This window comes from Maylandia zebra, linkage group LG4 (assembly GCF_041146795.1).
Source record: "Maylandia zebra isolate NMK-2024a linkage group LG4, Mzebra_GT3a, whole genome shotgun sequence".
Taxonomy (NCBI): domain Eukaryota; kingdom Metazoa; phylum Chordata; class Actinopteri; order Cichliformes; family Cichlidae; genus Maylandia; species Maylandia zebra.
The window spans coordinates 36,566,183-36,590,956 of NC_135170.1; the positions used below are offsets into that span (position 1 = coordinate 36,566,183).

General features: G+C 47.8%; 2 protein-coding genes across 4 annotated transcripts; one reads left to right on the forward strand and one right to left on the reverse strand.

Annotated features, from left to right (window-relative positions):
• Positions 1–2,127: 2,127 nt before the first annotated feature.
• On the forward strand, positions 2,128–16,004 carry nr1d1 (nuclear receptor subfamily 1, group d, member 1). The gene is made up of 8 exons (XM_004556510.6): positions 2,128–2,554; positions 8,835–9,104; positions 9,189–9,277; positions 10,379–10,523; positions 10,612–11,264; positions 11,340–11,525; positions 13,903–14,113; positions 14,770–16,004. Exons 1-8 carry the CDS (start codon positions 2,521–2,523, stop codon positions 14,988–14,990), a joined length of 1,809 nt encoding a protein of 602 aa, XP_004556567.3. The 5' UTR covers positions 2,128–2,520; the 3' UTR covers positions 14,991–16,004.
• A 3,063-nt stretch (positions 16,005–19,067) lies between these two features.
• si:dkey-225f5.4 (uncharacterized) lies at positions 19,068–22,563 on the reverse strand. 3 transcript variants are annotated; one of them, XM_004556511.3, is made up of 9 exons: positions 22,472–22,563; positions 22,146–22,239; positions 21,169–21,292; positions 20,916–21,073; positions 20,418–20,560; positions 20,163–20,340; positions 19,827–19,966; positions 19,586–19,748; positions 19,068–19,279 (listed from the first exon to the last, which is right to left on the reverse strand). In XM_004556511.3, the coding sequence occupies exons 1-9, from the start codon at positions 22,486–22,488 to the stop codon at positions 19,214–19,216; spliced, it is 1,083 nt and encodes a 360-aa protein (XP_004556568.3). In that variant the 5' UTR covers positions 22,489–22,563; the 3' UTR covers positions 19,068–19,213. The 3 variants fall into 3 exon arrangements, with proteins under 3 accessions (XP_004556568.3, XP_004556569.3, XP_012776002.3); XM_004556512.6 differs by lacking the exons at positions 22,146–22,239; positions 22,472–22,563 and adding an exon at positions 21,520–22,102; XM_012920548.5 differs by lacking the exons at positions 22,146–22,239; positions 22,472–22,563 and adding an exon at positions 21,520–22,102 and having other exon boundaries at positions 21,169–21,340.
• Positions 22,564–24,774: the final 2,211 nt, after the last annotated feature.

Consider the following 24,774-nt stretch of genomic DNA (forward strand, 5'->3'; position numbering starts at 1 on the left):
GCAAGATCTAGTAGACTGGTTGAGTATAAGAATAGATGGGATGACCCCACTGACTCTAACACAAGTTTTATATAATAATGGTGATCCATCTAAGGAACTGTCCATGCTACACAAGGTGGTGATAATTATGGGCAAATACCACATACACAAATGCAAATGGAAAAGTAAAAGACCTTCCCTAACTGTATTGAAAATTGAATTAAAATCTTTTTTGTCATCTTTAGAATTACTGAGGGATTCATGTAAAGAGGCTGCTTTGATATGCGACAATGGGACTCAATCTCTATCCTTTTAATGATTGTGTTTTTGGTGTACTAAGTAAGCCACATGTATGTTAAAGTGTTCGCAGAAAGGAAACTGTTATATGTCATAAAAATGGCCTTCATATATTTATGTATATGTATATATGTGTTTTTTTTTGTTTTGTTTTTTTTGTTTGCTTTGTTTGTTTTGTTTTTTTTCGTTTGATTTCTTATTCAACCTTTTCAAGATGTTGTTGCACAAATGTTGTCTCCCAAGAGATTGTAATATGTGCATAAATTTAATTAAAGTATTTAAAAAAAAAAAAAAAAAAAAAAAAAAAAACTTTACACATGCGCAGTAAGGATCGGAGAGTCCTGATCCGTAACTTTCTTTTTATTTTTCATTTTTGTCTACATTGTACTGAAATGCTTCATTATTGCAAACATTTTAAGATATACTTGTTATTCTTAACATCTTAACAGATACTCTGACCCATAACTATCGTAAAACGCTACGACCGGAAGTAGAAACCTTTCGCGCATGCGGGGTACCGATCGGGTTTCCGGTACGGATCGGGTAGTGACAGTCCCACTTAAATCCTGCTAAATGAAACAACTGCACCACCTGCTGTCTCAAATGTCACCCTGCACTGACTCCAGTAACAGCAAAGGATGCTGGGTAATATTCAGTGTGGTAAAGAGAGGACCTACCTACTTTGTCCTTGACCATAAATGCTGGAGCTGTGACTGTAAACCTGTAAAGAGCCAGCAGACGTCACCCAGAGGTTACAGCTGCTGGGCCCCAGTCTGACTCATCACTGTGAGCCACAGCTTAGCCCGCACTAAACAACCAGACCGCTGAGCAGCTGTTTTCATGCAGCGTTTGAAGAACACAAAGTCTGTATGCTCTGATCTTAGTTCAGTAACACATCATTTATGAAGTTAAATAAAATGTCCCTTACTTTTCCTCTTCTTTGCATCTTTCTCCATTTCTGAGTGTCACACCCTGTGTTTCTCTCCCTCTGAACTACAGCACACATGTTTAGTGTCAAACGTCACATAAGCACTTTGTGTGTTTGCTGATGTTTGTTGAGCTGTTAAAAAGGTTGCTGTTGAACTTCCCTGCTGTTTGCTCCTCTTCTGCAGCGCTAACTGGATGCTGAACAATGCTTTGCGACTTTACATCTGCACCATGAACGCATCAACAGTGAGGGTGTGAGTGGAGTGTCGCTATTTTCTTATTGCTGAGTAAATATCTGTAGAAGAAACGCCAGGCTGCAGTTCACAAAACCTCCTGGACAGCTCCATGTTTCCTCTCTAACATCAGTCTGCGATGGTCTGATGGAGGATTCCAGCTGTTCAGCAGTCCTGGCTCTGCTTCGTCCTGTTGTTGCTTACATGATGCTCCAGATGTTGTCTGCTGGTCAGAGGTCTGGACTGCAGGCGGGCCGGTTCAGCGGCCGTGCGGCTGGGACAGATGCAGTCTGCGATTTAGCGTTGTTCTGCTCAAACACGAAGGCCTCCCAGAGACACACGTCAGCACGGAGCAGGTGTCAGAGCAGTGTATAAACACCTGTTTATACCTTTGAGCAGTGATGGAGCCTTTCCAGATGTGCCAGCTGTCAGCTCCGATGCCCCCCATGAGAGCTGCAGGCTTTGACCTGAGCTCTGATATCGTTAGTCTGGAGGATGTGGAGTCCATTTTTGGCTCATAAGTAGAATAAGTCATCATAAATATAAGTAGTAATAAATAACGTTAAATGATTGGTCAAAGCATTAAAATTATGTTTTAAAAACTACAAAAAAAAAATCTCCGCCTACGAATCCCAGAATGCCCCTGTGCGAGGAGCAGCCGGCTCCACGTGCTCGGAGGTTTAAACGAGCGGCTGCAGCGCAGAGAAGGGGCGGGAAAGTGTGTCACTGGGGCACGAGGCTCTCCCCGCGGTCACATGGTCCCGTTTTCTGCCGCGTGCGGGCACGGCGGCCCCCGCACATTCATCATCATCTTATGGCAAGCCGTTATGCGCGCGCGCCTTGTTTCAAAACACACAGGCAGGCAGACAGAGGCGCGCGTGCAGCAGGACGGATCGCTTGGTTCCGCGTGCAGCAGGAGCAGTAGTTTGAATTCACAGAATAAGACCCCGCTTCTTCTTCTGTGGTGGTTTCTTCTCCCACGTCTCCGAGCCTGGGATGCGTGCGCAGCGGTAGCTTTCTGGGACTTTTAAACGAGGGTCGCGTGTGTGACTTTTTCTCGGATGTCACAGTGACCACCGCTGCCATGGACACGAACAACAACAACAACAACAACCCAGGTAAATACGTCCCCTACTCTGCACCTCACGCTTACATTAGAGCTGATAAGAGCGACGCTGTGCGCGTGCGGCACATTTATTTTGACTTTTAACAGTGTGGGGGTCTCTGCTGCTGCTTCAGAGGTCGAGTTTTAAAAGTTGTCAAATTTCACATGGAGTTTGGCAGCAGCGCGGGGTGAAGGCTGAGACAAGCAGGTTACTGGTCGATGAGTAAACTGTTGGTATCGTTAGTATCGGACCACAGGTCGAAGCTTTGAGCACCTGCGGCTGTGTGGCGCGCGAACCTCTGTTCCGGTGTTTGTGTCCGCGGTACAGGTTCTCTCAGCGAGGGGGGCGGGAGCATCGGGTTCAGGTCCAGACCAGGTTCTGGACCCCGCATTGCCCTCACTGCAGTCCCCGTGAGCAGGTGGCCGTGTTTCGGGAACAGCGGGTCCCGCTTGGCACATGTCCGGCGGTGGTCACGGGGACCGTGTACGTGACTGCGCCCGTGTGTTCGGGTAAGTGGGTCAGAGTGACAGCGGTCATGTCGGAGGGTGGACAGGTGTCAGGTGGACCCGCAGTAATGTGTGTGTACGTGCTCGCTCGCTCGCGCCAGTTGCCGGTTCACATGGACCGGCAAACCGAGCCATGTGCGCTATGTTTTCACGGAGCTCCGCGGGCTGTGATTGGCTGCCACTGAGCCTGAGCTCATTGTATAATTCCGCTGCTCCTCCCCCGGCTCCTCCCCCTGTGTGCTCCAAACACGATCACATTTAAAGATTTGCGCACAGTCACGTGGTTTGACGTTTGCTCATTTTCGCTGACGTCAGGAGCCTTTGCTCTCTTCTTCTGCACTTTTATAGTTTGTATTTGTATGTGATCAGATTATTGATCATGGCTGATTCTGATCGATGACCGGGATGAGGATCTTTAGCACACACTGATGGTTCATCGATGATAGTAGTTACAGTCCGGCTCTCACCTGTCCTCACCTGTTAAAGCTGCAGTTTGGGTGTTTTTGTCTCCCCCTGCTGGCGCAGACAAGAACAACACAAACACAGCTGAGCGCTGGTTTCTGTGTGTGGCTTTTATCTGCAGCAGCACAGACTGCACTCAGCTTGTTTCAGGCAGGAGTCACAGAGTTTTATTCAAATGCCACTAAGGATGTTGAGCCGTACACAGAGACACGTCTCACACCTCGCCACAGACACCTGCAGCTGACCGCGGTGACGTGGAGCTGCTGGGAGACGCAAGAACACAAAAACATGAATCTGTGTTAAAATAATCCCTCAGGAGTTTTTTCAGACTGCAGGCTTACTGATGTAAATAACAATAATATATTTATCACATGATGTAATAAAGTGTAAACCGACAAATAAAACTCGACATAAAACCTGAACACAGTGACGAACACGACAGGTGAGACGATGTACCTGTGCAGCTGATTTATTTACATTTCTGGGACAAAAGGAGCCAATCAGAGGGGAGTGAGGTCAAGGAGGGAGGTGTGAATGAGTGAGGGAATAAAACAGATGTGAATGATGTATGTGATTTATGGAAGCGTCTCCATGTCTGCTCGAAGTCCGATATTCCTGATCCAGGATTCCTGCTGTATCCCCAGGATAGAGCGCCGCTCTGCTCGCTCTCACAGATCACCGTGTTTGTGGTTTAAAGCTCATCACAGCGGACACTTACTGACACTACACTACCCATGAGCCTCAGCTGCTGGTGCTGAGCTCAATGATAACAGACATTCGCCGCACTGACGTTCAAAGAGCGTTTGGCTCATGTGAACTTCCTGTCAGCTCAGAGTTCAGCTAACACATTTCCCTGCAGCACGCCCACAAACCTCAGACCAACTTTAAAAAACATGGCGGCGTGACGCTTAAACACGTACTTAAAAGGTGATAAAGAGGGTTCTTAGAGAACGTTTAGTAAAACATCACTGCAGCACTGTCAGAGAGACTCTCAGGACACGTCAGCGTTCGACCTCGAGTCGTTAGCCGTTAGCCACTTTGAAATTCCCACGGTGAGCAGAGACCCTGATGAAACGCGTTTACGCTCAGTCAAAGAGGGCGAACATGTGTCAGCAGCTGGATCCTCTCCTCTGGAGGTCAGCACAGTGCCTGAAGGAAGCACAGCGTCTTATTCCAAGCACGGATCGTTTAAAACCTTCACGAGGGCCTGAAGATCATGTGATCTGTCCTGAGACCTCGTGAGCAGCAGAGACGTGCCACGTCACCACCGCGAGCGTCAGCGCTAACGGGAAACTTTATTAGAAAATGATTCCCAGCTGGAGCATGATGCTGTTGTCAGGTGGAGGTGAAATGAAGCTTTCTTATCCCACAGTCTGATAGGAGCCTTTGCAGATTACCCAGAATGCACTTTGTGGAGCTTCCTGCAGGGCACGCTGGTTACTGCTCCTCTGAGGATGTGACTGATGAAGTCAGATGAAGGTTATTCTTCTTCTGCGGTTTCAGCTTTAATTATCTCTGAGTGGCTGTCGCTCACGAGACGAAGCAACTCATCTGCCAATTAGAAGGTTGGTGGTTCAATCCCTGGCTCCTCCAGGCTGGGGCAAGACACCAGCCCCAAAATGTTCTCTGACACATCCAACGGCGTGTGTGTCAGTGTGTGTGTGTGTGTGTGTGTGTGTGTGTGTGTCACTGTGTGTGTCAGTGTGTGTGTGTGTCACTGTGTGTGTCAGTGTGTGTGTGTGTGTGTGTGTGTGTGTGTGTGTGTGTGTGTGTGTGTGTGTGTCAGTGTGTGTGTGTGTGTGTGTCACTGTGTGTGTCAGTGTGTGTGTGTGTGTGTCAGTGTGTGTGTGTGTGTGTGTGTGTGTGTGTCACTGTGTGTGTCAGTGTGTGTGTGTGTGTGTGTGTGTGTGTGTGTGTGTGTCAGTGTGCGTGTGTGTGTGTCAGTGTGCGTAAATGATAAATTTCAATCGGCCTTCAAACAACATCACAGCACAGAATCAGCATTGCTTCGTGTTTTCAATGATCTCCTACTAATGGCTGACAACGGACGCCCCTCAGTCTTAGTGCTTTTGGATCTATCATCGGCATTTGACATGGTTGACCATAATATCTTATTAGCGAGACTTGAGCACACTGTAGGCATCAAGGGCGCTGCCCTGGATTGGTTTAAATCCTATCTCTCCAATCGGCTCTCTACGGTACATCTGGCTACATCCTCTTCCTCGGCTGTACCTGTTTGCTGTGGTGTCCCCCAGGGATCTGTGCTGGGCCCTACCCTTTTCTCATTATACTTGCTTCCCTTAAGTGCCATCTTTGAGAAATACCATATTGCTTATCACTATTATGCAGATGATATCCAGCTCTATTTTGAGCTAAACGACGATCTTGCTCTGTCTCTGAATAGCCTCCGAGAATGCATGTCCGAGGCCAAGAAGTGGTTGTTGTCGAATTCTCTTATCCTTAATGAGAAGAAAACCGAGATTATGATTTTTGGTAGTAATGCCCTTCGTGCCAAACTCCGGGATGCCTTTGGTTTTCTTAGTTGTTCTCTCTCTGATACTGTCAGGAATCTGGGTGTCTTATTTGACAGCTCCTTTTCACTTGACAAACAAGTGTCTGCTGTTGTCAGATCTAGTTTTTACCAGCTTCGTCTTATCTCTAAGGCTAGGCGCTATATCCCGCATAAAGATCTCGAAAAGCTCATCCACGCCTTTGTAACGTCGAGGCTAGACTATTGTAATTCACTTTATTGTGGTCTCCACTCTTCCCTTTTACAGAGATTACAGACAGTCCAGAATGCTGCAGCTCGCATTCTAACCAAAACCAGCAAGTTTGCCCACATTACTCCTGTCCTTGCCGATCTGCACTGGTTGCCTGTCAAATATCGTATTCAATTTAAAATTTTGTTGTTTACTTTTAAAATTACTAACAACACTGCACCCAGCTACCTTAAGGACCTTTTAAACCCTTATGCTCCTGCCAGGGCTTTAAGGTCATCGTCACAGTTACTGCTGCTCAGCCCAGATCTCGACTTAAGACTAGAGGTGATCGATCGTTTGCTCTTGTTGCACCTGTGCTGTGGAACAATCTCCCGATTGGCATCCGGGCATCTGATTCTATTCATTCTTTTAAATCACAGCTTAAAACATATCTTTTTAAACTTGCCTTCTCCACCTTTTAATTGCTGGTTTGTTTGTTTGTTTGTTTGTTTGGTTGCTGTGACCTATTGACCTTTTGTATTAATTCCCTCCTATCTTTCTATTGGTGTCTTTTATTATGGTGGTACAGCTTTTATCTTGCTATTACCCATGTGCTGTAGTCATTCTTATTGGTAGCTTTTATCTATGAACATAACTCATTATTTTTATTTATCCTTTATCAATGTTTGAACCTTTTATTGTTTTATGTAAAGCACTTTGGTATGCCCAAGGCTTTTAAATGTGCTCTATAAATAAAGATTGTTGTTGTTGTTGTTGTGTGTGTGCTCTGGGAGTAGAAGAATCAGTCCAAAAACAAGCCCCTCCTCTTCGCTTTCTCTTCTTATTCTTGGACTGTGAGCAGCTTTGCATGACTGACAGTTCATAATAATCCTTCTGTATCTGACTCTGGGCTGACTCCGCAGGCTCTCATTCATCCTCTGGGATCAGCAAGTTTACTCTCTGTGATGTCATAGAGGTCTGCAGTCTGCAGTCTTGGCTCACACTCAGCTCGTTACGAGAAACTCTAGATTGTTGAGTATGAACATCGCCATAGCAACAGCAGATATATGACAGGAAGTGAGGAGGAGGTCACGTTTAAGCTGAAGAATCTTATTTTACTGCAGCAGAAAACGCTGCAGATCTGTGTGTGTGTGTGTGTGTGTGTGTGTGTGTGTGTGTGTGTGTGTGTGTGTGTGTGTGTGTGTGTGTGTGTGTGAGAGAGATGAATGGCGGGAACGTGAGAGTGTGTGCAGAGGGAGGGTAGGCGTGGGTGTGGGCGGGCCTCTGGCGCTCCAGTCCCGTTGCAGAGCCGTCTGAGTGGAGCAGGCACGTGTCTCAGGGGCGTGACCACGGAGTACACACGAGCCTCCCGCCGAGGCTGCGTGAGGGGGAGGAGGGGAGGAGGAGGGAGGCAGCAGGTTCAGCACAGACATGAGCACAGCTCGGATATTTCTGTGGTCAGACGCTCAGAGGCCATGTGCAGCTTTATAAACACGTCACGTGACCTTCATCAGCACTCGTTTGTGTCTGCATTTCCACGCTGAGTCCTCTGTCTGAGTGTCTGTGCTGGTCTGTGAGCTCGCTGTGGTTCCTCGTGTAGCGTGAAGGTGATGGCGGCTGCTCTCCTTGTTCCTGTCTTGGTGACCCAGTTTGTGAGCTGGCAGCGGGCCTTGCTGTGTGAGTGTGTGAGCACAGACTCACAAAGCACACATTCAGCCTGAGTCTGAGCAGCAGAACATGAAGGTGATCACAGCTCGCACTGGTCGTGTGTGTGTGTGTGTGTCACGTGCAGCTCTGACATGTGCAGACAAACATCATCCTCTCATAACAAAGAATCAGGGGTTTCCTCCTGTTAGTGCTTCTGACTCCTCGCCGTGTGTTGACTAACAAACACATCGTTAGTCAACACTAATGCTCTGTGAAGGTCGCTGCGTGTCACGAGGTGAAAGGTGTTTGTCCCAACCTCAGTGGGGTCAGGTAGTTAGTGATATTGTATCATACAGGGACACCAGAAGCTGATACTTAATCAGATAAATTCAAATATTTTGGGAACACTACAAAACAGAGGGCCCATCTCTGCAGCGTGGTCCTGACATAACGTCCAACGCCATCGAAGCCACGGCGGTAAAAACAGGACTGCAGCCTCCCACAGAGATCAAACCTGCCGCTGCACCGATCGTGTTCAGCGGTCACAGTCTGCATGTGCTGCTGATGAAATCGTTGCTCAGAGCTTCACGTGATTTACAGGATGCTGATGGGAGGCAACAGGTCTGCAAACAGTCGCTCTCAGACGCTGTGCACATGTGGCAGCCGATCACTTCATTTTGAGCCCGCTCGGCGGCAGACCAACATTCACGGCAGCTTTCACTGGTGCTTTGATGAAACCTGAGAAGGTGTGAGTCTAAATCCCGCCTCTGCTGAGCGGCGGTACAAAGTCACGCTGCGCTGCACAACGAGCAGAACAAAGAGCAGAAATAAGCACTTACAGGCTTTTATTTTGTAGGAGGAGGCTGTGATGTGTACAAGCAGTAAAACCGAGTCGCTCAGAGCGTTCGAGGAGTAGAGGTGGAACGCTTCCCCCTCACCACTGTCAATAACCTCTGACCTCCCCTTGCTCTCCTGCAGGAGGCGTGATCTCCTACGTGGGCTCCTCCGGAGGCTCTCCCACTCGGACCAGTCCGGTCTCCATGTACAGTGAGAACTCCAACTCCCAGTCCTTCTTCGCCTCCTCCTCCTCCCTCACCCTGCCGTTCCTCAGCTCCGGCTCCAGCTCAGGGTCAGCCGGAGACGACGGGTCCTCCTCGGCCTCCTCGTCGGCAGCAGGCTCGCCTCGAGGCCGCGACGACGGCGGCTCTCTGAGGACGTCGCCCAGCAAGTCTGTGGCCAGTCTGACCAGTAAGTACGCAGTTCGTTTGCATGTTTGTGTGTTGAGCTGAACGGAACCTCTGATGTCACTTCCTGTATGTGACTGTGTTTCAGAGCTGAACGGCATGGTGCTGCTCTGTAAGGTCTGCGGCGATGTCGCCTCGGGTTTCCATTACGGCGTGCACGCCTGCGAAGGCTGCAAGGTGAGATCTCACACACACAATGGAACTACCGACTCAATGATAGTATTTGTGTTAATTAATTAAAATCTAAAACTGTTATTCTTATTTTTTGTTTTTGTAATATTTCAGAGTTATTTACTTCCTGTTTATTTTCAAATGCGTTATTTCTTTATTCACACACATCACATGCACACAGGCTTTAAGTGATGATGTGATGAAGCTTCAGTCCAAACTACTCTGCATTTATTAAGGCTGTTGTGTTTTTAACATGTTTTAATCTTTTGTATCTTGTTCTGTTTAATCTGAACAAGCCCCTAAAAACAGTCAGTGATCCCTGTCGGCCTCTCTCGGCTTTTATTACCACTGTTCATTTTAAAGCTCAGTTTTTAAAACCTTACGATGTAGCTACAGCCCAGCCCAGGCAGCAGTATATGAACGACTAACCTTGTATTGTGGATGGATTATCTCAGTTCTCCTGACTGAAGTTTGGTCCTTTTACAGCATCCTGCCATGCGATTGCATTTGTTCCTGACCACCGAGAACACTCACGTTAACTTTTATCGAGTGGAAGAAAGTTAGCGTTCATCCTCCAGCTTCACTGTGTTTATGCTAACATAGCTGTGTCGCTAGCGGTCACGTAGCACATCATTATATACCAGCTAGCCCAACTTCAGTAACCCTACAAACGCCACTGCTGTTTAGTTTTCTGTCTTCATTTATGTTGGAAGTGATAGCAGAGCTGTACGTTTGAATTTGTTTCAGAAATCTCTCAGTCAGAACATGCTATTTTTGTGTGGAAGCTAGCGAGCTAACTTCCGCTAGCTTCCTGCTAACTTCTAACTCCGTTAAATTTAATAAATTCTGTTTTCATGGATGTTAAACTTAACTGTTACACCTGGTAAAGCAGCAACGCTGATCATTTTATTACAGATGAAAGAGTTTAGACAGTTTTTAACTCTCAGTGATGCCGCAGTGTTCGTTTGGCTTTGGAACCTGAAGCGGCTAATGACGTCAGACTTAAAGACCGGATATACAGTCCGCGGATTTTGGCAGTTTTGGGGCTTGGTGGTGATGACGATGATGATGCTGAAGGTGACGGTGTGGGCGTGTCTGGTCTTGCAGGGCTTCTTCCGCCGCAGCATCCAGCAGAACATCCAGTACAAGAAGTGCGTGAAGAACGAGAGCTGCACCATCGTGAGGATCAACAGGAACCGCTGCCAGCAGTGCCGCTTCAAGAAGTGTCTGTCTGTGGGCATGAGCCGCGACGGTGAGCGCCCGCCTCACCTGCACGCCCACCTGCAAGCCCGCACACTCTGAATCCGACCTAACTCCTCCTCTTCCTCTTCTGTCCACAGCGGTGCGCTTCGGGCGGATCCCGAAGCGCGAGAAGCAGAGGATGTTGGCCGAGATGCAGAGCGCCATGAATAACATGGTGAACAACCAGCTGCAGAGCGACTTCCAGCTCGCCAGCCTGTCGTCGTCCTCCTCTTCCTCATCCTCTTCCTCATCCTCTTCCTCCTCGCCGTGCCCGGGGGTGACCATCGCCCCCGGGCCTCAGCCCTCAGCCCTGCCTCCAGCCCCCTCCTCACCCTCCCCGCCTGCTTCGGCTTCCTCTTCCTCCCCACCGCCTCTTCCCTCCCATCAGAGCTCCTCCCCCTCCTGCTCCCCACCCCCCAGCCCCGGGATGGACTCCACCATTAGCGCCATTGCTCGCGCTCACCGCGAGACGTTCCTATACGCTCACGACAAGCTGGCCAATAACCACGTCCACCACAATGGGGAGGCGGAGCTCTGGCAGCCCAACCGCTGCCCAAACGGTTACCATGCCAACGGCCTCAACACCATCTACCACCACAATAACAACCTGGCCACAGAGTGCTACCTACCGGAAAACAGCCGCACATATCTTCACCGTAGCAACGGGAGGCAAAGCCAGCAGAGCGGTCCCGCTGGTCATGTGACCCAGGAGCAGCGCTGTCCAGTGAAGAAGCAGACGGGGATCGTGCTGGTAAGAGCTCATCCACTGGGGGAGGGTTTACAAGCTGTCACCTGATTGGTTGACGGTGCTGTCCTGTCTCCGCAGGCTTGTCCAATGAACATGCAGCCTCACGCCGACCCCTCGAAGACCCCGCAGCAGATATGGGAGGACTTCTCGCTGTCCTTCACGCCCGCCGTCAGGGAGGTGGTAGAGTTCGCCAAACATATCCCAGGATTCAGCGGTCTGTCCCAGAACGACCAGGTGGCCCTGCTGAAGGCCGGCACCTTTGAGGTGAACCTGTGATGTCACTCGGTTTAGTGGGCGAGGTTTGTGCTGATTGACCCTGTGCACGAGAAAATGCTAACTTCCTGGTTTGAGACCGGATGTGGGGTTGTACATTTCCGGTAGCTTTACTTTGCGGTCAATCGCTACTGCGAAGATATCCTCCAACATCATGTCCAAAACTCGAAAACAGAAAGATGGCGTTAAGTTACAAAGAGCAGAAGGTGGGAACACTCACCGCTGCTGTGTCATAAAAAATCTAATGATCAATTTTGACGTTTAAAGCGTTTAGATCGATCAGTTGTTTACTTCACTCAACACAAGCAGAACTGCATCACTGCAGCAGAAGACACATCGTCCACACTCAGAAGCACATCTCTGTGTAGTGACTGGTCTCATGATTTAAACAGGCAAATGTTCAGCATTCAAACTACAGGTGAAGAATAGTCAAACCAGATGTTTCCCCGTTATGTTGATATCAGCTAGTCAGGTACACACCTACACAGCATGTTAACAAACCGTGAAAAAAGCCACACAAAATGAATGATTGCTGGTAACGGTTTCTATACATTAGTATGTACGAAGGGTATGTTGTGACTTACCTTCAAAATTACAGCGGTCCCTCGCTATAACGTTCACCTTTCACCTCGCTGTTTCGCAGATTGCAAGTTTGCATGCTTTTTTTTTTACGTCACATTGTGTCCTGCGTCCTGATCGCTGCAGACGATCTCCTCCGTGACGTCTCTCCTGTACAGTACAGAGTCGCTGCATCGATGCTAGCAGTGTGACTCTGAAGTGCAGTACTGTATGTCCACGATGTCCACCAAACGTTTGCACCGTCAAAAAATAAAATTGGCTACTTGATTTCACCTCTCGCTGGTTATTTCTATAACATAACACCCGCGATAAACGAGGGACAGCTGAGAAATATAACATCTGAATCCCTTTTCTCTTTTGCTCTGAGGCGCAGGGGGAAAATATCGACAAGTCGATGAACATCATTTACAGATATATTGGGCAAATGCCCGAGACATCTATAGAAATGTAAATCGCCGCTTGATTCATTCATTTGCTTAACTTGTTTTGGACAATAAACCAGGCGCGAATAGGACACCGGAAACAAAGCTCCCCACAGGAGTTTCCGCACCGGAAGTAGCATATGCTAACGTGCACATAGTCAGTTGGTTGATTGAGATTCCTTAGATGCTGTACCCGACCTGACCACTAGGCAAACTGGGGGCGCTGCACCCACCCTCTAGATATTTACCATGTCTTCTCACTCAGCCAGTTACAGCACTGTCATCCAATCAGAGCACATTTTAGGGAAATGACCTCTGACCTTTGAAAAAACTATTGAGTTCACCCTCGAGTCCACAAGAGTGCGAGTTTAAAAACTCCCACTAACGTTCCCGAGGTCAAAGATCTGAAGCTCAGGTTGCTGTTTAGTTGCATTTGTTCATGGAGACGTAGCGGTCGCAGCAGTTGCTTGTTGCAGCATTTGGTTAAGTTAGTGAGTTGCCGTGTTTAGTTGCAGCATTATGTTTCATTGTGAGACGCAGTCTTTGCTGTATTCTGCCCTCGCACTTAACTAGACAGATGGACAACCATCTTCCCATGTAGAAAAACCACAGCGCTGTTCCTTTCTGGCAGATTTATTTGACTGGATGCTTCGCATGGCTTTGTTGAAATACATGAATGTGCCATAGGGGTAGCAAACTGTCCTTCTCCCGCTAGACAGGAAGTAATGAGAAATAGCACTTCTGGTAGGATGTCAAAATAAAATGAACAGTGTGCCAGAAACAAATAAAGATTGCATGAACTTATATAACACTACATAACATGAGGGGCGAATCTTAAGGAGCCAGAACATGCTGCATTGTCTGTAGGTACAGAAAATGTTGCAGATGTAGTCCTGGAGCTACAGCATGATGTTTACTTGTTGCTGCAGATGTAGTTTGTGTTGCAGTTGCTTGTTTTCTGTGTAGATTTGCAGTCACCCACGTCACGAAAGCTTTCTTTCCCAGCTCCTTAGGCTAGTTGCTTGTTGTTCAGTTGCAAGTGTTGCATACGTTGCAACGTAGTGGTTGCTAGAGTTGCTGTTGTTGCAGGATTTGGCTTAGCTGCAGGAGTTAACGTGTTGCTGCAGTTGTAATGGGCGGTGTTTGGCTGAAGTTGCTGTGTTTAGTTGCAGGAGTTTGGATGTGGCGAGTTTTCTAGGCAGAGGATGTTGATCTATTAGCAGGAGTTGCAGATGTAATGTTGCTGTAGTTACACGCCTCCTCGTTGGTTGCTCAAACTCGTGTCAGGCTGAGATCGAATGAAACCTAAATGTGTCGGTGACATCATCGCGCTTTCACTGATTGCCCGTCCTTGTTTCCTGTCTCAGGTGCTGATGGTGCGTTTTGCGTCGCTGTTTAACATGAAGGAGCAGACGGTGACGTTCGTCTCCGGCGCCACCTACAACCTGCAGGAGCTGCGGGCGATGGGCATGAGGGACCTGCTGGGAGCCATGTTTGACTTCAGCCACAAGCTGGCGGCGCTGGAGCTGGACAGCGAGGAGCTCGGACTCTTCACCGCCGTGGTGCTCGTGTCAGCAGGTGAGCAAAGATCGCCGCCGCCGTAGATTAGCTGAAACGTATCGCAGTTATTTAAGCAACGTGTTGAGTGTTTAAGAAGGAAGTATAGAAAATCAACTTCCTGTTTGTAGCACATAACTACGGCGAGTGCAGGTGTAGCCCGAGTTTGTGTGGTTTAGCTGTTGTTGTTGTTTTCGATGCACGTTCAATCATCCAGGTAAGGAAATCGCTAAAAGTTGATTCTTTCATCTGGATGTTTTCAGAGGAGAAACGTTTCTCCATGTTGCTGCTGTAGTTGCACCAACTTGTTGAGTTGCATGTTGTGCCAAGTTTTGGTGTAGTTGCAAAAGGTACCGTTTGTTCAAGCTGTTGCTGTAAGTGAAGCGTCGTGGTTGCAGTGATTTAGGTAGCAGCGGCGTATGTAGATGTTGTTGCCGTAGTTGATGTCTTGTGTTTAGTTGCATAGTTAATAATTTTTGGTTGTTGTGTGTCGAAGTTGCACATGTCGAGTTTGTTTTTAAACTGTTTAGTTGCAGCTGTTGCTGTAGATGTAGTGGGTGGAGTAGTCACCGGGTTTGGTTCAGTTGCAGTAGTTGTAGACGTAACAGTTGTTGCAGTTGCTGCAGATGTAGTGGTTGCCCGTTGCTCGCTGACCTGCCCTCTCCGTGTGGTTTCAGACCGCTCCGGCATCGAAGACGTGGCGTCGGTGGAGCAGCTGCAGGAGAATCTGATCCGCGCTCTTCGCTCGTTGGTCAACAAGTCGCCCGTCGCCCCAGAGAGCGAGCACCTCGACGTGGACTCGCCACGCTTCACCAAACTGCTGCTGAAGTTACCAGATCTGCGGACGCTCAACAACATGCACTCTGAGAAGCTGCTGTCCTTCCGCATCGACGTTTGATGACATCACTGCGATGTCACCGCATCGCCACGCTCTCCAGCCCTTAACATCGCAGCGTCATCCAGACCGCATCGGACTGGCAGGATGATGATGTCATCAGCAGAACTTTGCAAGACATGCGTCTCCCCGCCAAAATAAAAGTCTGCTTTAAAACAGCTGGTTGATGTTTTAAAGGAGCAGGCTGCCATTTTTAAACCACACTATTTTAACCTGTGTAAGCCCAATCCGTTAGCTTAGCCTAGCCAGCCCAGTTCTTTGACTTTACTGGAGCGTCGCCAGCAGGAAGTCTGAAAGACAAAAGAAAGAAGCGTGAAGGACGTGGACGACGACAGTACGCTAACTGACGAGCTCACACAGGACAAACCTGTTCGTTCAGCTTCACTTCCACTTCCTGTTGATGTCATCATTCTGTCTGATTTTAGCTTCGTTAACGTTCATGATGAGTTCAGACGCTTTTAATTTGAAAGTTTTCCCAGCTGGAGACAGATGCACACTAAAAGTAGCTCTTTCAAACATCTGGACGCATCCAGCTGCTTTTAATGATTTTAAGGACTTTGGGATCAGCTCCTTCGATTTTCAGCGGCCGGCGATCTCTGACTGCGGCGGCCTCCACTTCCACTCTGCAGGAAACAGAAACTCTTCCAGTACGAACTGATTCATCCTGAACTTCCAAACTGTGGAGCGCCCGGAATGATGACTCCACCTACTACAGAGATGGAGGAGGCGGGGCGTGACCTGGCGACGCCTCAGACAAACCTTATGCAGCTGATGTTCTGTAAAGAAACTGTACATAGCCATGAACACAAAGATCCAGCTATACTTGAACTGTTTCCCTGAGATCTGTTGTACACAACTATTTTTGGTTAATATGAATATATGCCTGTGCAGATATCGTGACTATTAAAGTATGTACGAGCGAGGAAGTGCACCTGATGAAAGAAGATCTCTGATGTGTTTTAATCTGTGGTTTATGTTGTAAAGACGTTATATAAAAATGATATATAAATATATGCACACATGAGTCGTCCTGAATCTATAATATTCACACTGATCATAAAGACGTTACTGCGATGGACTGATGATTGGACGAGTCGGAGCTGAAGTAAAACGACCTTCAGTTTTCTCTCAGCAAAGCTCATTTTACCCACCAGCAGCGGAGGAGAAGGTGGAGTCAGTTACAGCGGCTGGTGGAGATGCTGTAGTGGCAGGGTTTGATGTCACAGACTCAAGCTGCTGCTGGTTGTAGTTGCAGCAGCTGTAGAGCGGGTGATGTAGCTGTAGAAGAGCCTGATTCGAGCTCTCTGTTATTGTACCGCAGCAGCTGTATGTGCTCTCTTCACGCCCCAAATCAAAATTGAGGAGGCTGTAAAGCAGCTCATGATGTTGGGACTAACAGTCACAAAAACTCATTTTACTACAGTAAAAACTTTAAAAAAAAATCTGAAAACTGAACAATCAGTTTTATTTAAGTAGCGCCAAATCCCCATCCGTCCGTCAGTCAAAGAGACCACGCCCCTAATAATGAGTTTATTTTGACACGGAAGTCTATGGGACTGACTCACTGCTGCCTCTGCTGGGCACCACAGGAACTGCAGCTCTTAGTGCTTCCATGTTGGGTTTATTCTAGTTTATTTAGACGCGAAGCTTCGTCTGTGTCACCTAGCTCACCTTTATTAGTGGAATATAAAGGTGTTTAGGGTTATATTCCAGTGGGTCTGAGCTCAGCGGCACAGTCTGCCCTCTGGTGGCGTTTTTGTGCCTTGCACTACAGTCACTGAAATACAACATCTAACATCGTCTCTTCACCATCACACATATTTATCTCTCTGTGAACTGTAAAGTATGAGAAGAAAAGAAAAAATATTTCATGTGTAATTTCAGGTTAAATGTTTAATGTTTCATATAAAAACGAGACACGTTGATGACTTATTAATTAAAACAAATGAAAAACATCATATTTCATATGAACTATAGGCTGTAAATACAGCAGCGCCAGCTTTCTCCTTCACCAGACTCCTTTGACTTTTTCACTGATTTTAGAGCCGCAGACTGTGACAAACAGACATCCACGTGTGTCTGAGCAGCATGAGGTGAAGCTGATCGTGATTGGTGGGTTTTTGGAGGTTAGTGTCCTGTTGGCTCTGAGCTTTCAGCAGTCAGTGGGACAGCAGGAGAAGAAGGAGAAAGTGAGTCACTCTGAGGAGAAAGTAGGTCGAACTGCAGCCTCATAATCAAACTTCCACTTTCTGGATTCTGATTGGCCAGCTGCATCTCGATCTCAGCATCCCCACTGCCCAATGAGCAGCCAGCGGGCGGAGACGAGCACTGTGTCCCAGTTTCAGATGGACTCGCACATCACTTCCTTTTAGTGCTGTGCGTACTTATATAACACGTTTACAGCCGTGTGGTGCGTCACCGTGACAACGGATCACTCTGATCACTGATTTACAGCAGCAGGAGGAGGAGGTCGTCAGGCAATAAACAATAACACAAACTGAGATGTTGCACACTTGTTTGTATGTGACACTGAGCTGCAGGCGCATGCTTCATAACCACACCTGCATGGTGATGATGTTTTCGCGTGGAAGCAGTCTCCACCAGACTCCAGTCAAAAATGTTCCGTTTTCACACGTTCACTTTTACAGTTACGTGTTTATCAGGGTTAAAGCTCCTTCACTGACGCACCAGACTCCACGCATATACGTGTATTTACAGCTAATAATAGCTGCTTTTATTACGCCTGGCAGCCGTCTCAAACCGTCTGCTCATCTGAGGAGATGCTGACAATCAGTAAATGCTTGGAGCAAAAACACGAAGCAGCCTGGCTTTCGTACGCTAACCCTCAAACCAAACTCCATTCACATTTGTGCTCATTTTAAACACGAACAGAATCCTTCACTTAGTCCACTCAGATATTTTCCTGATGTCAGTTTCCTACTGGTGACTCAGCAGCAGTCACACACGTCCACGTTCCGCTGTATTAAGAGTGGGTGAGATGTGCGTGGAGGGGAAACTCCACAGTGATCTGCAGTAATCTCATTCTTCAGCCGGACTCCTGTGCATACACTAACCAGCAGCTGCTTTTACTCCACTGTCCTCTCACCAGACTCCGGGTGGACCTTTCCACACCTTGCTGTGACCAAAGATCAGTGAAAATCTAACTATGTGCCCAAGAGCATCAGTTTTACAGGCTGTAATTTAGAATTATTTGTTACACCAAACTCCGTTTAAGTTTTGGCTGATTTTACACTTCCGTGCATTTGAACCAAGCCCCAGTGAGAAACGTTAAACCTGTTAAACCTGCATGTTCTGCAGACACACGTGAGCTCCGTGGCTGTTTCCGTGTTTCTATGAGAACACGTGACCCGGTGTGTCAGCAGCAGGAAGTCTTCCCGCGGGCTGTGCTCGGTTTTCCTTCAGGAGCCGCTCTGTCTGGTTTCTGACGGCGTGACATGTCCCCGACATGTTATCTAATCACGCGGACATGCGTGTGTGTCTTACGTCACGTTGTACAGTATCGGTGTAGCAGTGCATGCTGGGAAGCAGCAGACAGCAACACGAAAGGAAACAGCGACTCCCGGTGGCAGCTTTACAAAATAAAAGCTTCAGCTGAAGAATTGAATGAACATTTTTTTCTGCTGGATTATAAATGAAAGAAGTTCATGAAATGTTTTCAAACATGGTTTTTTTAAGTTTACATTTAAAAACAGACCCAGCTCAAGCAGAAATGGGCTTTTAAAAACAGCCTTTCTATTAAAAACAAAAATGGTTTTACTCTGCAAACATGCTTTTATTGATTAAAATCCTCCAATAATTGGTTTATTTTTTCTCACAAATATTCCTTTAATTTGACATATTTACTGACAGTTTCATTATTCCCTAAATATTTTTTATACGTTTTTATTTTCAGTAGTTTTTCTTATTCTTTTATAACTGACTGCAAACAGAACTTTGTTAGAGTACATTTTATTAGTTTAAAAATGAAGTTTCTGCTTCTTCTGTGTGAAACTGATGCTTCTGTAAATTCTATAAACTTCTTTATTTATCAGAGACAAACTTCATGTTTCACACACCCAGTTTGTCCTGCAGGCAGAGGTTTATTTTCATGTCATGTGATCACAGACAAAAACACTTCAGGGCAGGTAACACATGTGCAGGTGAGAGAGCGACCCCCGGTGGATGTGTGAGAGAAGACAGGAAACGGTACAGGAGGAAGACGTCGTTCAGAGGAGAGGACTGCTGTAGAGAAACACCAACCACTCGGTCAGACGCAGCTCACCGCTGGGAGGCTTAGACACACACACACACACACACACACACACACACACACACACACACACACACACACACACACACACACGTTCGTGTGAGACGCTGCAGCTGGAGCAAGAACACACGAGGTGAAATCAAAACCACTGAGATGAATGTTTGAGGTGGTCTTTGGGAGGTGGAGGTGGTGTCACGCCCCACCTGTGCAGGGTAACCACGGCGTCTCAAGCATCCTTTACTTCCCCAGACTCCAAGCCTCGCGTACTAACACACCTGAAACGCGATAATTTCACCTAAAAGCAGACTGTGAAGCAGCTTCCTGTTACCTTCAGCCCAGATGTGTCCACATGTTGCCCGTCCCGCCGAACGGACAGCAGGCGCGCCCGCCCCACGCGCGGGTATCCCTCCTCCACCTCCAGATGACACACCAGCGATGCCGTCTTCAGGTAGACGAGGAGGCGCTGGGCGGGGTGCCAGTCAATGGCGAAGCTGAAAGACAGATGGTGATTAAACGCCGTGGGAAAGAGGCCCCGCCCACGTCAATTCAATAATTGGTCAGCGCTTCACCTGGACCGCAGGCTCTGGATCTCAGACAACAGCTCGGCCTGCCCAACATAACACCGCATCACCTCCAGCAGGGCGGCGCTCAGCTCTACCCGTCGGCCCGTCAGGCTGTCCTCCGCGAGGCCCGCCGTCCCCTCGCTCACCTGAGGATCAGACGCCTTCATCACGCTCTATTTGAAGTTGGGCTACACATACTCACGGATCGATTGATCTACAGTTTGTAAGACACGCCCCTCGCATCTGTGACATCCAATCAGTTTTAATGAGTATTGATTGTTGATTGACTAACAGTTCTTAGTGTCGGAGGAAACCTGACATCACGCACACCTGTGTCCTTACCTGCAGTCTGAAGCGGTCGTCATGACTCCAGGTGACTGACAGCCTCAGCGGCTCCAGTTCATTGGACAACAAGTCAGAAGAGGTGTGTGGCCTGAGCTCCACACACAGCTCTGATTGGTTGAAGGCGAGCAGGTTGATCTGCATGACGTCCTGCGTGGTGCTGACGTGCACCTGCAGCCTGCCAGGTGACAGGAAGTCAGGTTAGCGACCAATCACAAGGGCTTCAATAGAGTCACGTGACTTTGTGGCACTCACTCGTCTCTAAGTCGCTGCCACTCGATCAGGTGACCGAGCATCACCTCTGACTCCGCCCTCAACTGGGCCAGCTGAAGGTCACATGACTGCAAAGCATTCTGGGCGTTCAGCAGAGACGACTCCAGCTGCTCACTCTGCTGCCTCTGCAGGGAACAAGGAGACAAGGGCAGGAGGAGACAAGGAGAGGAGAGGATGAGGCGACAAAGAAAAGCAAGATTACCTGATGTTTCACCTCCTCGACTCTTAGTGACTGACGTTAACCTGTGTGTGTGTGCGTGTGTGCGTGTGTGTGCGCGTGTGGATACCATGTTTAGATGTCTTTCTGAGGACCAAAATTGGAATGTGACTGTACTTGTGGGGACCAGATGTCCGTCCCCACAAGATTGAAGACATTTTGAGGCTCAAAATATGGTTTTAGTGTCAGAGTTACAGTTAGTTACAGCATCATGTCAATGAGATGCCCCCACTAAGATATGAAATCAAGTGTGTGTGTGTGACCTTGCTATGCAGATGCTGAACCAGCTGTGTGAGTGTGTGTCGTCTGTCGTGGATCTGTTGGATTCTGTCCTGCAGAGATCTGAGCAGCGCCTCGGTCTCCTCCACCCCTGACCTGCTCTCCACCTTCAGGGCCTTCCACCTGCCCCGAGCCCCACCCTCTGACACACACACACACACACACACACACACACACACACAGTAAGTCACTTTCTTTGTGTTCTTTCCAGGTGAGACAGCACCACAGTGTGTGTACCTGGTTGGGGGGGGCAGGACTGTGCCATCAGTTGCTGGGCAGACTCCAGTCCTTCCAGCAGTGACATCATGGAGTCGAGGACAAACAGCTGACGCCACAGAACCTTCTGCATGCGACGGCGGTCCTGAACACACGTGACAGGACGATTTCAGGGACTGTTTTGATCTGTCAGCTGATTGTAGTAAATACAACATAAAAGAGATGATGTCACACAGAAATTAGAGCCAACTTAAAATAAACAATAAAACAACATCATAGAAACATGAGGGTGACACACTGACGGGGCTCAGTGTTCATACCCACTCACAGGAGCACAGGTATACGAAACATATTCCATAAACAAACACTCACAGTGTGTGTGTTCTGTTAGCACTGTGGACTTTATCAAACACACCAAAACATCTGGATCCTGAGCATGAGGAAGAAGACTGACTGAAGCTCAGCTCACTGAACCACTGGCACGCTCCACACTGCTGCCTGTGGGTCATGTAACACGGCAGCCATTTTTAATGAGAACAGACAAAGCAAAGCCTTCCGCCAGCGTCTCTCCTTATTGACGTTTCTCAGCCTCGTAGCTGCACTTCATGTATTTGTGGTGATTTTCATCAGACCCCCGTCTGTTTCTGCTGTCAGCCTGGAGCTGCTGAACACCTCCTCTACTTTATTCTAACATTGCAAGGATGGCTGTAGCACGGTGACGTGTTACACACACACACAGAGGAAACTGCTCAGTAACTGCGTGTGTGAGTATCAGCTGTCTCTGGTATGAACACTGATTGAAGTCCGCTCTGACAGGCTGGCCTCACTCAGGTGAGAAACTTGAAAACTTGCGACTGAGCCAACTCAGGGTCTGCTCTCCATTTCATTGTTTACGGTTTAACTATTCCCTCAGTGGGGGTCAGAGGTCAGGGTTTTGTGCGTTTTGCGAGGACTCTGATGTGTTGTGAGGTGTAGGCGGACTATTTTCTGCCACAGACCGTAAGGAAGAGCACCATCCGCGCCGCCTGGTCGCAGTCCGGCTCCGGTTCTCCGCGGGGCTCCAGCAGGGCCGGATCACAACGCCGAAGCACGCTGACAGCAAACAAACAAACGAACAAACGTCAATACTGAACCCTCGGTGACGCAGACCGTTAGCTTCAGCTGCTAACAGCTAATAAACTTCAGATTTTCAATGTTTTATTTCATCACGCGAGGCAGAAAACAGTCGCGTGACCCACGCTTCACGTGTGAAAAGGTTTCTGGAGTGGAAACAAACATTTATTGATGAGATTGATCACAATATATTAAATATTTTCAGACTTACGCTCGCACCGCCGCCATCTGTTTTCAAATATCCGCGCTCCCACCCGGGAGCTGATTGGCTCTCTGACAGTGACGCTACAGACAGTTAAGCCAATCATCGTGTTGAAGACAGCGACGCTCAGCGGTGAAAATTAATTTTTTTTTCACTTTTATTGTCACATCACATGTGCAGGTACATTGGTACAGCACATGTGAGTGAAATTCTTGTGTGCGAGCTTCACAAGCAACAGAGTTGTGCAAAATACAATAATGTAAACAAGCAAAATACAAGAATGGCTACATCTGAAACTAATAAATATATGTACAATATATAATAGTGTATGCATTTCTGGATGTGTATACTAAATATTTTTCTACGTGTGTGTGTGTGTGTGTGTGTGTGTGTGTGTGTGTACACATATTTTACAAATTAAATAGAGTAAACAATGAATAGAATATATAAAATAAATAAAATAAAATATACAGAGTTGAGACATGTGCAAAACAGTGGCATTACTGTACAGTGTGGAGTGCATAATGTTGAAGTTCCAGTAGTGAAGCTGAGGTGTCTATGACGTGTTCAGCAGTCTGATGGCCTGATGGAAGAAGCTGTCTCTCAGTCTGCTGGTACGGGACCGGATGCTGCAGAACCTCCTTCCTGATGGAAGCAGTCTGAACAGTTTATGGCTGGGGTGACTGGAGTCCTTGATGATCCTCCCCGCTTTCCTCAGGCAGCGCTTCCTGTAGATGTCTTGGAGGGAGGGAAGCTCAAATTTGAAAAGCACCCATGAAATAAAAGGGTTTAAACGTTAACATTTTTTTTCAATTATTAAACTTTATTGAGAAACAGTATACAGAACATGTATACAACCAGAATGTCTGTGAAGGTTCTCAGTCATCCAGGTCATCGTAGTCAAAGGAGCTTGCAAAGAAAAGCGTCTGGACTTCTTTAAGTTGCTTGAAGACGTTTCACCTCTCATCCGAGAAGCTTCTTCAGTTCTAAGGTCAAATGGTGGAGAGTCCCAGATATAAACCTAGTGGGAGTTTCCCCCCACAGAGGGACAAAAGGACCCCTGATGATCCTCTAATCACATGAGCCAAGGTGGGAAACTGGGTGTGGGTCCCAATCAGCCAGAGTTTCGGGTGTGTTCATTGTGAAACCTGGCCCCACCTTATCATGCGAATTCCTGAGGTCAGATGGCCCAGGATGTGAGTGGGTGTTAAGGCGTCTGGGAAGGATCTCAAAACTGGATTATAGATGGCAGAGAGTTGGTGTCGTAAACCCCCACACACGGACCAGTACCTCCTCTTTGACTCCCATCACCCTCTGGAACACAAACTTGGAGTAATTAGGACCCTACACCACCGGGCAGAACATGTTCCCTCTAAGCCTGAAGGGAAAAAGAAGGAACACACACATGTAAAGGAAGCACTCAAAACGTGCGGCTATCCTAAATGGGCGTTCTTAAAGTCAGCAAAGAGGCACAGAAAAGAAGACCAGACACCAGCGAGGGAGGATAAGAAGGACAGACGCAACAACATTGTCATCCCCTATGTAGCCGGTGTATCAGAGAAACTCAGGAGAGTTTTCTCCAAGCATGACATCCCGGTGCATTTCAGACCCAGCAACACGCTCAGACACAAACTGGTTCACCCGAAAGACAAAACGCCAAAACACAAACTTAACAATGTGGTGTATGCTGTACAGTGCAGCGAGGAATGCTCAGACCTCTACATCGGAGAGACCAAACAGCCACTTCACAAGCGCATGGCACAACACAGAAGAGCCACCTCCACAGGACAAGACTCAGCAGTCCATCTGCATCTAAAGGTCAAAGGTCACTCTTTCGAGGATGCCAATGTTCACATTTTGGACAGAGAGGACAGATGGTTTGAAAGAGGAGTGAAAGAAGCATCTATGTCCACTGTGAGCGACCATCTTTGAACAGAGGCGGGGTTTACGACACCAACTCTCTGCCATCTATAATCCAGTTTTGAGATCCTTCCCAGACGCCTTAACGCCCACTCACATCCTGGGCCATCTGACCTCAGGAAATCACATGATAAGGTGGGGCCAGGTTTCACAATGAGCTCACCCGAAACTCTGGCTGATTGGGACCCACACCCAGTTTCCCACCTTGGCTCAGGCGATTAGAGGATCATCAGGGGTCCTTTTGTCCCTCTGTGGGGGGAAACTCCCACTAGGTTTATATCTGGGACTCTCCACCATTTGACCTTAGAACTGAAGAAGCTTCTCGGATGAGAGGTGAAACGTCTTCAAGCAACTTAAAGAAGTCCAGACGCTTTTCTCTGCAAGCTCCTTTG